The sequence below is a fragment of the Podarcis gaigeae genome (assembly GCF_964106915.1).
Source record: "Podarcis gaigeae genome assembly, chromosome: 15".
NCBI lineage: Eukaryota > Metazoa > Chordata > Lepidosauria > Squamata > Lacertidae > Podarcis > Podarcis gaigeae.
In genome coordinates this window covers 1,651,332-1,666,078 of record NC_139692.1, presented here as the reverse complement: position 1 = coordinate 1,666,078, position 14,747 = coordinate 1,651,332, and the positions used below count along the sequence as shown (strand labels likewise).

At 48.7% G+C, this 14,747-nt stretch overlaps 1 protein-coding gene across 2 annotated transcripts in view; it reads left to right on the top strand.

Moving 5' to 3' along the window:
- Positions 1–12,950, top strand: part of PHYHIP (phytanoyl-CoA 2-hydroxylase interacting protein) — a 46,846-nt gene extending 33,896 nt beyond the window's left edge. For both annotated transcript variants that reach the window (XM_083713783.1, XM_083713784.1), the window contains exons 4-5: positions 2,386–2,503; positions 3,910–12,950. In XM_083713783.1, coding sequence (XP_083569909.1) covers positions 2,386–2,503; positions 3,910–4,444 — 653 coding nt within the window. In that variant the 3' untranslated portion in view covers positions 4,445–12,950. The remainder of the gene's footprint in view (positions 1–2,385; positions 2,504–3,909) is intronic.
- The last annotated feature ends 1,797 nt before the right edge of the window (positions 12,951–14,747 follow it).

The window sequence follows — 14,747 nt, the reverse complement described above, 5'->3', positions numbered from 1 at the left end:
AGTGTGCTCTTTTTGTTGCAGCCCTCTGACTCAGTTACCAACTAGACAAGTGCCAGGTAGATTGATGTTTAGGTGCCTATTGAAGGTCCCTTTGCTTTAAGAAGGCTTTTCCGGAAGTTTGAACCAGGAGTGTTAAGGACTATTGATTGCAAAACTGCAGAAACACTGTCATTCATTTCAATGAAAATTAAATCATTGAATTTGTATTCTTCCGTATTTTATGTTATTTTGTCTTACAGAACACTACTTAAGTAGCTTGGGTTGCAAAGCAGCTTATAAATCAGCAGATAAATAAAATACATGCTAGAATCAGAGAATAATAGAACTGCAGAATCATAGAATTGCATAAAGTGGGAAGGAACCGCCAGGCTCATCTAGTTCAGCCTCCTGCAAGGCAGGAGTCACAGCTCAAGCATCCCTAAGAGATGGCCCTCCTGCCTCTGTTTAAAAGCCTCCCAGGCAAGGGAGGCCAGGCAAAGGATCTTTTGCGCCAGAGGTGCTAGGGCTGTGCAGGGGGCCTAATTCAGGGGGACAGCAGCCCCCAGAGCTGCTCTCTCCTGGGAAACCTGCTGACCTCGATGGCAACGTCTTGGAGTCACGGCCACAGGGAGGCCTCTTCTATATACCCCAGACACCTTGAAATTTTTGTTCTTATTTTTAAAAGGGAAGCTTCTGACTTTTATGGGTGAAAAAGATACAACAGGGATGCAGCACTTGTGGCTCTCCATATGCTGCCTGGCCACCCTGGCTGGTGGGAGTTGGGGTCCCAGGGCATCTGGAGGGCCACAGCTTCCCCACCACTAGACAGGAGGAAAAGCTGGCAAGCAGGATTTTACCCAACTGTTCACTAAGGGCTCATCCACACTTCCACTTTTCCCGTGCCTAGAAAGCAGAAGTCTGAATGAGCCCTAAGAGATAAATTTATTCCACTTCCCACTAAGTTCAAAGGAATTGAGATAGCTGACAAGGCCCTAGGCACTCATTTTTAAGGGAAGTTTTTTTCCCTTCAATGAAAGCTTTTGCCGCACAAAGCAAATTGCAGGTGTGGGGGCCCTGATCCATTTCAGGACTGCTGCAGTGAGAGCCCCCCCTGCCTTGCACCTGGGTCCCAATCCAAATCGCTCTCACCCACCAACCACCCCAATGTCTGCAATTTGCTTTTTAAAAGTGTAATGGTGAATTTTTGAAATGCAGAAGCTTATCATGACTGTCCCTGTCATTAGACTGGAGATAAAATAACACATCTCACTATTGTTTGTGGCTTGGCTTAAGTCCTGTGCATAGTTATCTGGGTGTAAATGCCATTGAACTCAGGGATGCTGGCTGCATAGGTTCAATTTGTAAATACATTGAGCTTTAAGGAAAGCTATTCAGCCAGCTGAAATGCAGGCTTTAGCTTTTAAATAGAAGGACAGACATTCGTGCCAAGAGGTAGGAATCCCGTCAAGAAAAAGGAAGGAAGTATCCAGGCTCTTCTTGATTATTTTCCTTAATCTCTGACTTCTTTCTGCCAACTAACAATAGTAAAACTCAATATCACTTCTTCCCTATGGAGGGTTTGTTAATTACTGTGGTGCTCCAGAAGAGAATGCCATCACTCCTGCTCTGGAAAAAGAGTGCCTGTTCTGCACTCCTCCACATTTCTGCTCCACAACACTACGGCCTACAAGCGGGTGCCTTGTCTGAAAGCACTTAAGCAGTCTCAAAAGACCTACTTGCATGGATGGGAAAGGGAATGTGGGCCATTGCAGTGGTATCTCTGGTTACGTACTTAATTCATTCCGGAGTTCTGTTCTTAACCTGAAACTGTTCTTAACCTGAAGCACCACTTTAGCTAATGGGGCCTCCTGCTGCCGCCGAGCCACTGGTGCACGATTTCTGTTCTTATCCTGAAGCAAAGTTCTTAACCCGAGGTAATATTTCTGGGTTAGTGGAGTCTGTGACCTGAAGCGTATGTAACCCGAGGTACCACTGTACTGTATGTTTTGAAGTTTAAGGAATAAGAGAGATTTTATAATAAACACACACACACTTGTTTGGGCTAGCTAAAAGGCAGGGCCTTGTTTGATGGGAGCTGGAACAGGCTGAGTGGTGCTGAAAGGTAGTAAATCCAGATTTCGCGATGAAGCAAGAATCTCCGAGTGGGAGGCAAAAGGCATGCCATTGCAAGACGCCCGGAGCAGGTGAGGTGGGTGGGGGTGACAAGCAAGAGAACTGGCTGGAGGCAAAAGATCCAGGTGTGGGAAGAAGAAGAAGAAGAAGAAGAAGAAGAAGAAGAAGGGGATAGGGATATATTGGGGCAGGGGCTGAAGAGAGGTGGAGATTGGTCATGTGGCAATTGATCGAGAATTTGATGAAACCCTGTCCCCTTGGTGTCCCCTGCAGACTATGCGAAGGAGCATTTGGCGCAGCTGCAGGAGAAAGCGGAACTCATCGCAGGGAGGATGCTCAGGTTCTCCGTCTTCTATCGGAACCACACCAAGGAATATTTCCAGCATGTCAGGTAAGGGCTTTCAAGCCATGTGTGAATGGGGACCAGAGTGGCAGGAAATGGATGCTGGTGCCCCATCCCTTCCTCCACACCAAGTTGCCATATCCCGTTGTCACGGTTATCGTTTGCCCATATCCCTCTTCTCCCTCTGACAATGGCACTGGGCAGAGGTGTGCTAGGACATCCGATATGACGTCAGAGAGTTGGATTTGGACCTGGGGTCTCCAGTTGCTGACCCCAACGTATATTCTAGAGTCTCCCTTTTAGTTAGGGATCATAGAAAGTGGGTGAGGGTGGGGACCCTCACAAAGAACTGCCCAGTCATAAGCTGCAATTCTTCACCTTCCCAAGTTGTCTTGTCTTAAAGGTGAAATCCATTTCAGACTCTCCACCAGAGTTGAGAATACAGGTCAGGCCTCTGGATTCCTGCTACTCCCCCATTTTGATCAAGGTTTCCAGTCATTACATTACCATTTTATCCCATCCTTCCTCCAAGGAACTCAGTCTCCTTAATTTTCTCTTCACAACAATCCTGTAATAATAATAATAATAATATCTTTATTGTCATTATTATTATTATTATTATTATGTAAGGTAGGTTAGTCTATGTGAGCTTCAAGGCTGCATAGGAAACTGAACCCTGACCTCCCTGGATCTAGGCCAACATGGTGACCATTACATAATACACTTAAAAAATGAAAAGAAATACATTTTCTTTCTTCGCTTCCTCCAAAGAGCTCAGAGCATGATGCATAAATCTCCCTTCCTCACCCACTTTTATCCTCTCTACAGCCCAGTGAGGTAGGTCAGGCTGAGAGATCACAAAGGATCCAGGGTCACCCAGTGAGCTTCACGACTGAGTAAGCTTTTGAATCCAGGACTCCCAAGGCCTAGTCTAAAACTTTTGAACCACTGCTTCCCACTGCCTCTCACTCCTGTTCCCTGAGCTAGGTTGAAGTACTAAGGGTGAGGGTCAGAGGTTGCTTCACCTGCTCCAGAGTGTGGTACAGTGGTTAGAGAGCTAGACTAGGACCCGGGAGAGCAGGGCTCAAATTCCCACTCAGCCATGAGGCTCACTGGGTGACCTTGGGCCAGTCACCAACTCTTAGCCATACCTACCCCACAGGGTTGTTGTGGGGATGAAATGGGGGGGGGGGGGAGAACCACGTCCACCACCATGAGCTCCTTGGAAGATACATGCTGCATATAAATGAAATAAATAAATAACTTTCATGTAACAATAAAATAAGAAAGCCCTGATGATCCCCTCCCACCTTCCTGAGGTCACTTCCTGTAATTCAGGGTGGGGCATAGTCAGAAGGGCTCTTTACATTTAAGGCCTGTCCTGACCGCAGCTGCTGCTGCTGCTTCTCCCCCCCCCCCCTGTGGCTGACTGTCTGCCTCTCCCTCCTGGCCAGAATTCACAGTGGGAATGTCATGAAGCCCTACCTGAAGGACAACAGTGGCAGCCACGGCTCTCCCACCAGCGGGATGTTGCATGGCATCTTCTTCAGCTGCAACACCGAGTTCAACACAGGGCAGCCCCCGCAGGACTCCCCCTACGGCCGCTACCGCCTCCAGATCCCTGCCCAGCGCCTCTTTGGCCCCAACACCAACCTCTACTTTGCGGACTTCTACTGCATGTACACCGCCTACCACTATGTCATCCTGGTGCTGGCGCCCAAGGGGTCCCCTGGAGACAACTTCTGCCAGGAGCGCTTGCCCCAGCTGGACATTACGGGCAACAAGTTCCTGACCTGCTGTGTGGAGGAGGGCGAGCTGGTCTACCGCCATGCCCAGGACATCATCCTGGAGATCATCTACACTGAGCCGGTTGACCTCAGCCTAGGGGTGCTGGGGGAGATCAGCGGCCATCAGCTCATGAGCCTTTCGACGGCCGACGCCAAGAAGGATCCGAGCTGCAAGACGTGCAACATCAGTGTGGGGCGCTAGAGACCGGAGGGGGTGGGGTGGATTAGGGAGGGGAAGGGAAGGGATACGAGAGATCTCTGTGGACCAAAGGCCCCTGGCAGTGACGTGGCCAGCTGTGAGCTACCGCCTCCCCATTGCTAGAGAAGTGGGCCCCTCACTGCATCCATCTCTTTAGCCCTTGCATGCTTCCATAGAGCCACTGTAAATAAGATCCTGAGCTAGAGAGAGGTGGGTGGAGTCAGCTCTGCAGGGCCCTACTCTTCCAGCAAGATAACCAGTGGGTCTACTTGTGAAAGGTCAGCCTAGATTTCTTGGGTTCTCTCTATAGGGAGAAAGACCGCTTGCCTTCTGTGCCCCTCACCCTGTTCAAACTCAATGTGGGCATTTCACTGCACATGCAGCAAACACTCTGGCCAGTGTGATAAAGGATCTGCCTTCTGAAACAGGTCCCAAGTGGGAGCCGTCTCGACTTCTTTACCACCCTATTTCCACTGGCTGTTCCGCTCCCGAAGGCTCACTGTCCCACCCAAGAGGCCTTTCCTGCCACGTCTCCCTCCCTTGTCTACAGCAGAGCCTGGGAGCCTGTTGCCCTCCAGCCGTTGCTGTCCTGCGTCTCCCATTCTCCCTGCCCTTGATCATGCTGGCAGGGAGTGGGGAGCGCTGCAGTCCAGCAGCGGCAGGAGGCTCACCCCTGATCTGCAGCCTTCTGTGTGTATGGAAGACTGGAGGGGGAGAACCCCCTCCTTCTGGGGGGAAGCTCACATATTCAGCTGGCACAACTCCCCCCCCCCCCAATCAGGTTTTGTGATGTGCAGAACTAGTCTGTGTTTTGCACAGACAAAGGGATGCAGGAGGGAAGCCTTGGATGATGCGTCATATTTCTGGGGCTCCCAGCAGGGAAAAGAGAATCACAGGTAGATCCCTTCACTTCCTCTGGGTGCGACATCTTATTGCTTCACATCATTTATGTGTTTTGATGAAATAAAAGAAGCAGTTGGAGGAGGGGAAAGAGGGCAGAGAGAGAGAAGAGGCAGGCTCCAGCAGGCCTGTTGGCGCAGCCTCAAAGAGGACTGGAATGCTGGTGGCTGGTAGCGGCACAGAGGCTCCCAGCCTGTCTCCCTCGTCTGTCACGCAGCCCAGCCTTGCTTAGTCTCCCTGCTTATCTGGACTGGCAGAGGAATCCAGTTTGCCCACGTTGGGCCAGGCTGTGTGTCCTCACGCGACTGTCTTTTGAGACCATGGCAGCACAGGGAGCGGGAGAGCGGCTCCTTGCCAGGGGGCCAGATGACATGCAGCCCCACCAAAGTATGATTTAAGCCAAAAGCAGCCTGGTGGCCATGGCATAATAGGGGGACAGGGCTGCTCCACCCTTTCCCTTCCATCTGACTCTCTTCTTTTCTCCCCCTGGCTGGAGTGGGGAGGGATATGCAAGGGCCACCCCCACCCCGTTCCTTTGCTTCCAGGTGCAGCTCTCTTGAGGCTGCTTTTGGCAGCTGACAGTCCTGCAGCAGGTAATTGGCCACGTCTGCAGCTGCTAAGCGCTGGACCGTGCTCTCTGCCTACAGCCAATCTGGGGCAGCAACTGCTCTACTTGCAACAGGAAAGAAGAGTCAAAGGAATGTGGGGGTAAAAGCAAAAATCTCAGGCTTGGCCTGACAGGTGTTAGCACTTCCTTTGCAGCCACTCCCCAGCTCTGTCTCAACCTGCCCCTGACTTCACTCAGCCACCAAGAACCTGCTCTGCTGAGACAGGCTAGACCTGCTCAACCCCCGCCCCCCCCCCCGGCTCAGGTCTGCGCTTCAGGCTCAGGCCACCTCCGTTGATTTGTTTGGGTTTTCTTGTGCTGCGTGTGTGCGTGCGAATATTTTGCCTTCCAAGAGAGCTGCTTGCACACTGCTCCTTTTGATGCAGGGCAACCTGAGAGGGCATTGGCACAAAGACAGGCCAGCACAGCCATTAAGAACATGAGAGGAGTCCTGCTGGGTCAGGCGAAAGGCGCATCTCATGCAGCATCTGGTCCTCACAGAGAGAAACAGGCCTCTGGGAAACCCGTAAGCAGGACCTGAGTGCCCCAATACCCTCCCTGCTGATGATTCCCAGGAGCGTAGATTCAGCGACACCCTGCCCCCAGAGCCAGAGGAGAAGGCAGCCATCAGGGCCAGGAGCCACCGAGAGCCTGGGCCTCCATGAATTAGTCTGGTCCTCCTTTCAAACCATCCACGTTGGTGTCGTCACAACATCTTGTGGGAGCAGATGCCATATTTGAACTATGTGCATTCTTTTCATGGTCCTGAATCTTCAGTCATTCAGCTCCTTTGAATAGTCCCAGATTCTAGTATTGTGTGAGGAGGAAGAGAACTTCTCTATCCACTTGTCTCCCCACAGCCAGGAGGAAAGAGGGTTTCCATTCGGTTAGTGTCTCTATTTTTGCTGAGTTGGCATGTAAGATATGGCTGGTGATGAGCAGAGATTCCATTTTGCATTGGGGTAAAAGTCTACGACTGTTGAATTTTGCAGAGAACTCCCCCCCCCAACCCCACAGGCAGATTCAAAGGGAATACTCCAAAGGAGCGCTCACAACTTGAGAAAAACAACTTGTGAGCACACAGAGAGAAATGGAAGGCCACTGGGTGGCAACTTTTCTGTGGTTCTTCTGAACCTATAAACAGCCTTTGCCCAACTGGGGCTGAGAGGAGTCAGCTGGTCTATAAGAACCCTGGAGTGTCTGTCTACCATGAAGATCATAGCCCACCCCCTACATGTCACCTGGCAGGTCTGTCTGTCTCTCTCTATCACACACACCCCTCCGATCCCCACCCCCCCAGGAAGCAGCAAAGCCAGAGAGTTCATCAGGCCTCTATTGAGCCTCCATGTATGGCTAAGTGGGACCATTGGGCTCAGTGGGCTGCAGATTTCTGCAGATCTGCAATGCATTTTGCCATTCTTGTGGGTTTTCAGCATGTGTAGCTGCTAGGAAGCCTTGGACAAAAAGATCTGTAATGGCTGCCAGGTTTCTCTAAAAGGCAGCTTGTCTGTGATCTGGAACCATAGCAAGGCCAAACAGATATGGGCAGGCTAGCCCATAAACTCACACTGGGCCAGAGTCGACTAGCCTGGAATGCTGGCAGAAGCGATCACAAGGACTCCTGCTAGAGCAAAGGGCCTTTCACCCCATTGCCTCCCCCAAATCCTCTCTGGAAGATGGGTGGAGAAGAAAGGAGATAATTCTGTCTGGCAAGCAGAAATGCTTGCATGGATGGACAATCGTATTAGTGTGGAATCCCACCCAGTGTGCTTTAGACTGCAGCCCCCAAAATCCTTCGCTGTGTGTGGAGATTCTGCAGGAATAATTCCGATGAATATAACAGCAGATGAATCTACATGGAAAGGTGAGCCTCATAGAAATCTTGAGGAGAAAGGACCATAAGAGCCCATCTAGATCATCAGCCTATTCTTCCAGTGGCCAAGGAGTTGCCCATGGGAAGTCAACAGGCAAGACGTGAGTGCGACAGAACTCTCCTTACTTTTCATTCCATGCAACTGGTGTGCAAAGGCCGACTGTCTCCAACCACAGTGGCAGAACATGGCAGCCACTGATAGCCTCACGCTCAGTGAATATAGATTGGGAGAGGCAGTGACTTGCCCATGGAGGAACAAGAATTTGAAACCAGATGCCAACCACTTTCCTCACTATCTGCCAATGGTGGTCTTGAAAGCCACCTTTTAGATGACAGCAATCCCTCAGTCACCAAATCCAAGTAATTTCAAAAACAGGAGATGATTCTGGAGTTGGGTCAAGACACCGTAGAATATAAGGCACCTTCACGGTGTTCAGCTTTTGCCAATCTGATGCCCTCCAGTCCCATATGAGAAACAGTCCTGAAAATAAGACATTTGGGGCCATCTCAGATGGGGTTGTCTTGTTGGTTGCTGAATGACAAGGCAAACTGAAGTCTCTTTTGCAGACAGTGAAAGCAAATTATAATCCTCTTGGATGGATGATGCAGAAGGATCAACAGTTCTCCATGTAGCCAGTGTGTAGTACTGAGTGTATTCCTGCAAAATATCTCATTGGCTGAAAAATACATGAGGGTACATCAGCAATCAATCACAAGCACTGTCAGCTGGAGCTGTGCCCAGCTGGGGCTGATGGGAGATGTACTCCCCAAACACCTGGAAGGCACCAGGTTGGGGAAAGCGTTGTTGTTGTTGTTGATTACCTGCCCTTCGCCCAAAGGTCCCAAGGTGGGTTACAACATTCACACGCAATATTAAAAACAGTTTAAAACAATTTGCAATCACAAAAATAAGGTGGGTCCTAAAAATATACACTTCAAGTGTAAAAAGCCACAGGAAAGAGGTATGTCCAGCATTCTCCAGAAGCTGCATAATGAAGGTGCCAGGTGGACCTCTGTGGGGAGGGAGTCCCACTGCAGGGGGCCACCACAGAGAAGGTCTTCTCCTGGTCCACCAGCCCCTGAGCCTATGAGGGCAGAGAGACTACCAAGAGGGCCCCCTCTGCTGATCTCAGCACCCGAGAGGGTCTGCAGGGAATCCCACAGCTAGACCAAGGATGTCTGGTATATATTGCACTTCTGTGTTACATTCCTCACTCATTTTGGAGGACTCTATCACAACAAACCTATCAGCAAAGCTGTCTAGATTGTACTTCAAGCCTGGATTCAAGCCTTTTGCAAAATGACTGGTGTGCTCAAGGAAGTCCTAACAGAGAATGTTTTTTTGTTAAAATAAATATTATTACGTGGCAGTAAATCAGGTTTTAAAGCAAAGAGGTTTTGGCAGGGGAGGCTTGGCTTTCAGGGCTGCAGATAAGTTTTTATTCTTGGCAGCATTTCAAAATGAACAAGTGAGTGTCCAGATGTTCAGTGCGGCCAGCTGTGTGGTGATTGCTGTGTGCTGTTGCAGGTATCGTGCCGTGAATGCTGCTAGCATGGAGTAATAAGAACCCTGGCTTTTTCTATACTAGCTTTCAATTTCCTCTCCTCCCCCTTCCCCCTTCCTGTTGCACTGCAAATTTCAACCTTTCTGATGGAAAGTGTGACACCTGCCCCTGGGAATGCTGTATTTACTTAGAGGCTGTTGGGAGGCAAATTCAGCTGTCCTTGACTCTTTCCAGCTTTGTGTTATGCTAAGAAATCCGAGGGCATATCTTCACACAGAATCTGTTTGCCAAACACCAAGGGTGCATAACACTGATTGCTCCCCCTGTGCAGAGGAGGTGAGGAGTACCATAGCACCCTTGGCCAACCTGGTGCCACCCAGAGGTTTTGGACTACAGCTCCCATCAGCCGCAGCCCAGACTGACACAGGCTCAGTCTACTGAGTCTACTGAGTTCATCCTGTGCAAAAATTGCCCCTGGACTGCACCATTGGTGGGGGAATTGGGTGATGCTAGGCTCTCTCCATATAAAATCTCTTCACTGAACCAACCAATTAAATGATGAGAAAATAAATGTCAAACCTCAGTTAGCTGTCTTAAATTAATGTACTTGATCTTAAAGAGGGGAATGCTGGTTGGGAGAATTAGGTAGAGGAGATTTTATTTATTTTCCTTCCCAATATCAGAATTGTAACATTGCATAATTGGATTGAGATTAGGCTAACTAGTTGATGGATGATAAAAGATTGAATAATTTTAATATCCTCATAAGAAAGCATGGGAGAGGAACTTTCAGTCTACCAGATCAAATGCCATCTATGCCCTCTAGGATTCTCTGATCCTTTGACTGGCAGCAGGGGGTTTTCCCATCACCTGCCACTTGGGTCACATCCACACCATCCATTTAAGCACTATTATACCATGGGAAGGGTAGCTCTGTGAGTTCAGTAACCTCAACAAATCTACACTTTGCAGGATTCTATTAAAATGAGAGTGAGCAAGAGAGAGCCTTTTCAAGTGGACAAAAGAGAGCAGGTAGCAGCAAAAGATCCACTTCAAAAGTGCAGACCATCAGCAGCTGATGTGATACACAAGCTGGGTGAGAAACCCAGGTAAGAGCATGTGGGTGTGTTCTAGACCAGGTAAAGCACAGATCCACACTACATTTAAAGGGCATCTAACATACATTTAAAGCACCTGAGCGCCTCCAAATAATTCTGAGAACGTTAGCTTCCCTCTCACAAAGCCACAATTCCTGGCATCCTTTCCCAACTTCACTTCCCCAGGAATATGTGGGGGAAGTCATGTGTTTTAAATGTTGGCTGGATATGCTTTAAATGGATGTGGTGGGTCTGCCCCTAGTCAGCCATTAGCCTGTGTAGGCAAACATGGAGTAAGTAAAAAGACACATCTCTGAAAAAACACATGCCAAGTATGAAGTATGTCAGTTACATTCATGAACACATCCCATAATTAAAAATTCATAAAATGCAGGATTGGGAAGAGGCTTAGCCTGCCAATCATCTCCCTGTTCTTTTCCTGTCATGTGGAGCTAAGACATGCTGAGATTGCCAGCTCCATGTCAAATGCCCTTGCAAGCCCTCCATCGGGGCCGTGGCTTAGTGGTAGGGAATCTGCTTTGAGTGCAGAAAGCCCCTCCTTCAATCCCTGGCATCTCAGGAAGGACTGGGAAAGAGTCTGGTCTGAAACTCCCAAGAGCACCTGCCTTTTGGTATAGACCATGGCTCAGCAAATTGAGGCCTGTGGGCCGGATCAGGCCCAACTGCCTTCTAAATCCAGCCCACGGGCGGTCCGGGAATCACCGCGTGGATTGCCAGCATGCGCACGTTCTTTCCCTATTCCTCCCATGGCGGCGTCAGACCTCCTCCCTCCCTCCTCCTGGCTTCTCCCCGCCCTGCCTAGAGGAGGAAGGGGGCTGGGCTTCGCTGGTGCCAGCCCCTCTCTGGAGCCCTTTCACATGCCACTCATTGTCCCTCTGCCGCCAGCCCCTGCCACTTGCAAGACACAGGAGCCGCGGTTGGCTGAGCGCCCCTCTTGAGCGTCCGCCATTTAAAGCAGCCCCTCTCCGGAGCCCTTTCATGCACCACTCATTGTCCCTTGTTCATTCCCCCCCAAAAAAATATAGTGCGGCCCCCCACAAGTTCTGAGGGACAGTGGACTGGCCCCCTGCAGAAAACGTTGGACTTCACACATCTCTTAAGGGCAGTGGGTTTTAATCTGTGCTGTTACTCTGGGATTCCTCAAGGAGAGGGATTATTACTCAACGGCCCACGGCAGCTTTCCTTGCGATCTGTAACTGCAGGAGAAAGATGGAGAAGTACATACTGTAGAGCATACTTTCATGGGGGGGGGGGGGTTTGTCATCTGGCAAGCCTGGCCAGTTCCCTACATGGATTGAGACTGTGCCCAAGAATATGTCCCAGGATCAAGGGCAACAGGCTTAGTTCTTTGGCCTGGAGCCTGGGCTTCCTCTGCAAATGTGGGAATGGTTCTCTGAATGACGAGAACTTGAAAATCAATGTCTCTTCCATTGGCACCAATGGCAGTTTTCCTCCTGGAAATACTAGCAGGTTTGAGATGTTACTTTCATTGGACCCAGGATTCAGCTAGACTGGTAAAAAAAAAGCGATTTATGGTACAGTCATACCTCGGGTTGAAGTAGCTTTGGGATAAGTATTTCCAGGTTGCGCGCTGCAGCGACCCAGAAATAACGGAGCGTGTTACTTCTGGGTTTCGCCACATGCGCAGACGGTCAAAATGACGTCATGCGCAGAAGCGGCGAATCGCGAATCGCGCACACGCAGACGCGGGTTGTGTTCGCTTCTGGATGCAAACGGGGCTCCGGAACGGATCCCGTACGCATCCAGAGGTACCACTGTCTATGCATTGTATATGCGATATAACATTGTGCCACTAGATGGTGATGTGGAGTCCCATTTTTCTCTACCTGTTTCCCCTGTTTAAATTTACAACTCTTTAAATTGAAACACTTCTTTAATGTGTCTAGATCTAGCCCAAGAGCATAATGCAGGAGAAGAAAAGGTTAAATGCCCCCTCCCTACCCCCCCCATGGCCTCAGTCCTTATCAGACTCCCCTGCACCTGCCATTTAAGTTGGGGGGAGAGTGGATAACAAATAACAAAGAATGCATGAATGCATTTTATGTATCATTTGGTCAGTAGACACTGGTTTTCCTGGAGAGCATTCTGAAATTGAATCAGGATAACCTTCAGGCTGTGACCTGGAATATGCCCATTAGAGCAATTTTTGCTGGCTGGGGCTGACAAGAGCTGTAGTCCAAAACATCCACCACGTACCATATTGGGGAAGGCTGATTTAGAAAGTGGTGGGTCTTACGGCAATGGTACTTCTGTCTTTCTGATTGCAGCCTAAGAAGTTGGCTCCCTAGTCTCACTCCACAGCCCTCCCAATGCTTGCATGCGGCTGAGAATTTCAGCATGGCTCTCACGCCACAGCCTAAGCTGCATCTCTAGTTCCAAGTGGTGCTTTTCCAGACTCTGTGTATGATGCACTCTGTGAAACAATATCTTGAGCAAGACTGTGCTGTGCTTACAGTGTGTCAATAAACTACGAACCTGTGTTCAACTGCCTCTGCTATTTTGACTGTCTACACTGCCACCAGAGAGCCCACAACAAGAGGGCATCTGAATAAATTGTGCATGTGTGGGTGTGCAGTAGAGCTATCCTTGCATTGTGGGCATTTTTGTTTCTTGACATGCACAAATGCCATAATTGAGAAAGTTTTTTTCTTGGTCCTTAAAGACTCCAGTGCAGACTGAGCGATGATTTCTCTTGTTTCATCATTTTCCATGAATCCATATTCATAAATGTAGACTTTGTTGACCACAGGCAAAGGTCCTCACACAAAGTTCTCACGTCCCATCTAACCCTTATACCTAAGGATAATTCAGCATCATTCAGAGCAGGAAAACCATTACAATCTCAGGTTTCATTCAGAATTCAGATGACCTTATTGAGTATTCATCCACATTTTGCCCAAAATTAGCAAGAGGTTATACCACATCAGTATACTGAGCCTTCGTTCTGATTTGTTTGCAGGGGGTTTGCTTGATGTTGCATCAAGCAATTGCAACCCCCCACTTTCTGCTACATTTTCCTGTTACTTTCCTAATTGCAAAAAGTATGTTGAAAAAAGCAGGTTTGTAGCTCAAGGATGCCAAATCCAGTTAAATTACACAACCTGAATTTGCCGATATGTCACTGAATCTCAAGAATACTAAGCATGAAAGGGCCCTCTGTGCTCAGGTGAAATTGTATCCTTGCTATTTGCAGAAGTCTTGCTCCAGAGATAATGAGTATTCTGCTCTGGTCAGACCTCACCTGGAGTACTGTGTCCAGTTCTGGGCACCACAGTTCAAGAAGGACACTGACAAACTGGAACGTGTCCAGAGGAGGGCAACCAAAATGGTCAAAGGCCTGGAAACGATGCCTTATGAAGAACGGCTAAGGGAGCTGGGCATGTTTAGCCTGGAGAAGAGGAGGTTAAGGGGTGATATGATAGCCATGTTCAAATATATAAAAGGATGTCACATAGAGGAGGGAGAAAGGTTGTTTTCTGCTGCTCCAGAGAAGCGGACACGGAGCAATGGATCCAAACTACAAGAAAGAAGATTCCACCTAAACATTAGGAAGAACTTCCTGACAGTAAGAGCTGTTTGACAGTGGAATTTGCTGCCAAGGAGTGTGGTGGAGTCTCCTTCTTTGGAGGTCTTTAAGCAGAGGCTTGACAACCATATGTCAGGAGTGCTCTGATGGTGTTTCCTGTTTGGCAGGGGGTTGGACTCGATGGCCCTTGTGGTCTCTTCCAACTCTATGATTCTATGATTCTATTGCCACATGATTGTTTATTTAGAGATGATGATAGAGATGCATTTAAGCCTAATCCTCCATACATATACCAACTTCTACTCCCTTAAACCTTACAGTAACTAGTAATATTAGGAACCTTAATAATAATGTAACAGGAAGTTTTTAATGTTTAATGTTTGCTTTTGATATGTGTTGCTTTTGATATGTGCTGCCCAGAGTGGCTGGGGCAACCCAGCCAGATGGGTGAGGTATAAATAGTAAAATTATTATTATTATTATTATTATTATTATTATTATTGATACTAATAAGCTCCAATGCTGTTGTAGGAGCTCCAGCTGTTTTGCAACTACAATTCCCATCATCCCTGACCACTGGTCCTGTTAGCTAGGGATGATGGGAGTTGTAGTCCCAAAACATCTGGAGGGCCAAGTTTGGCCATGCCTGGAACAAAGTGGTCCTTCTGTCCATCTCTTTTGCCCAACTACCAAAAGCAGACATGCTTTGGCTATGTCTGCTCCTCAGCAAGTTGTGTGCTGTGAGCGATGAATACC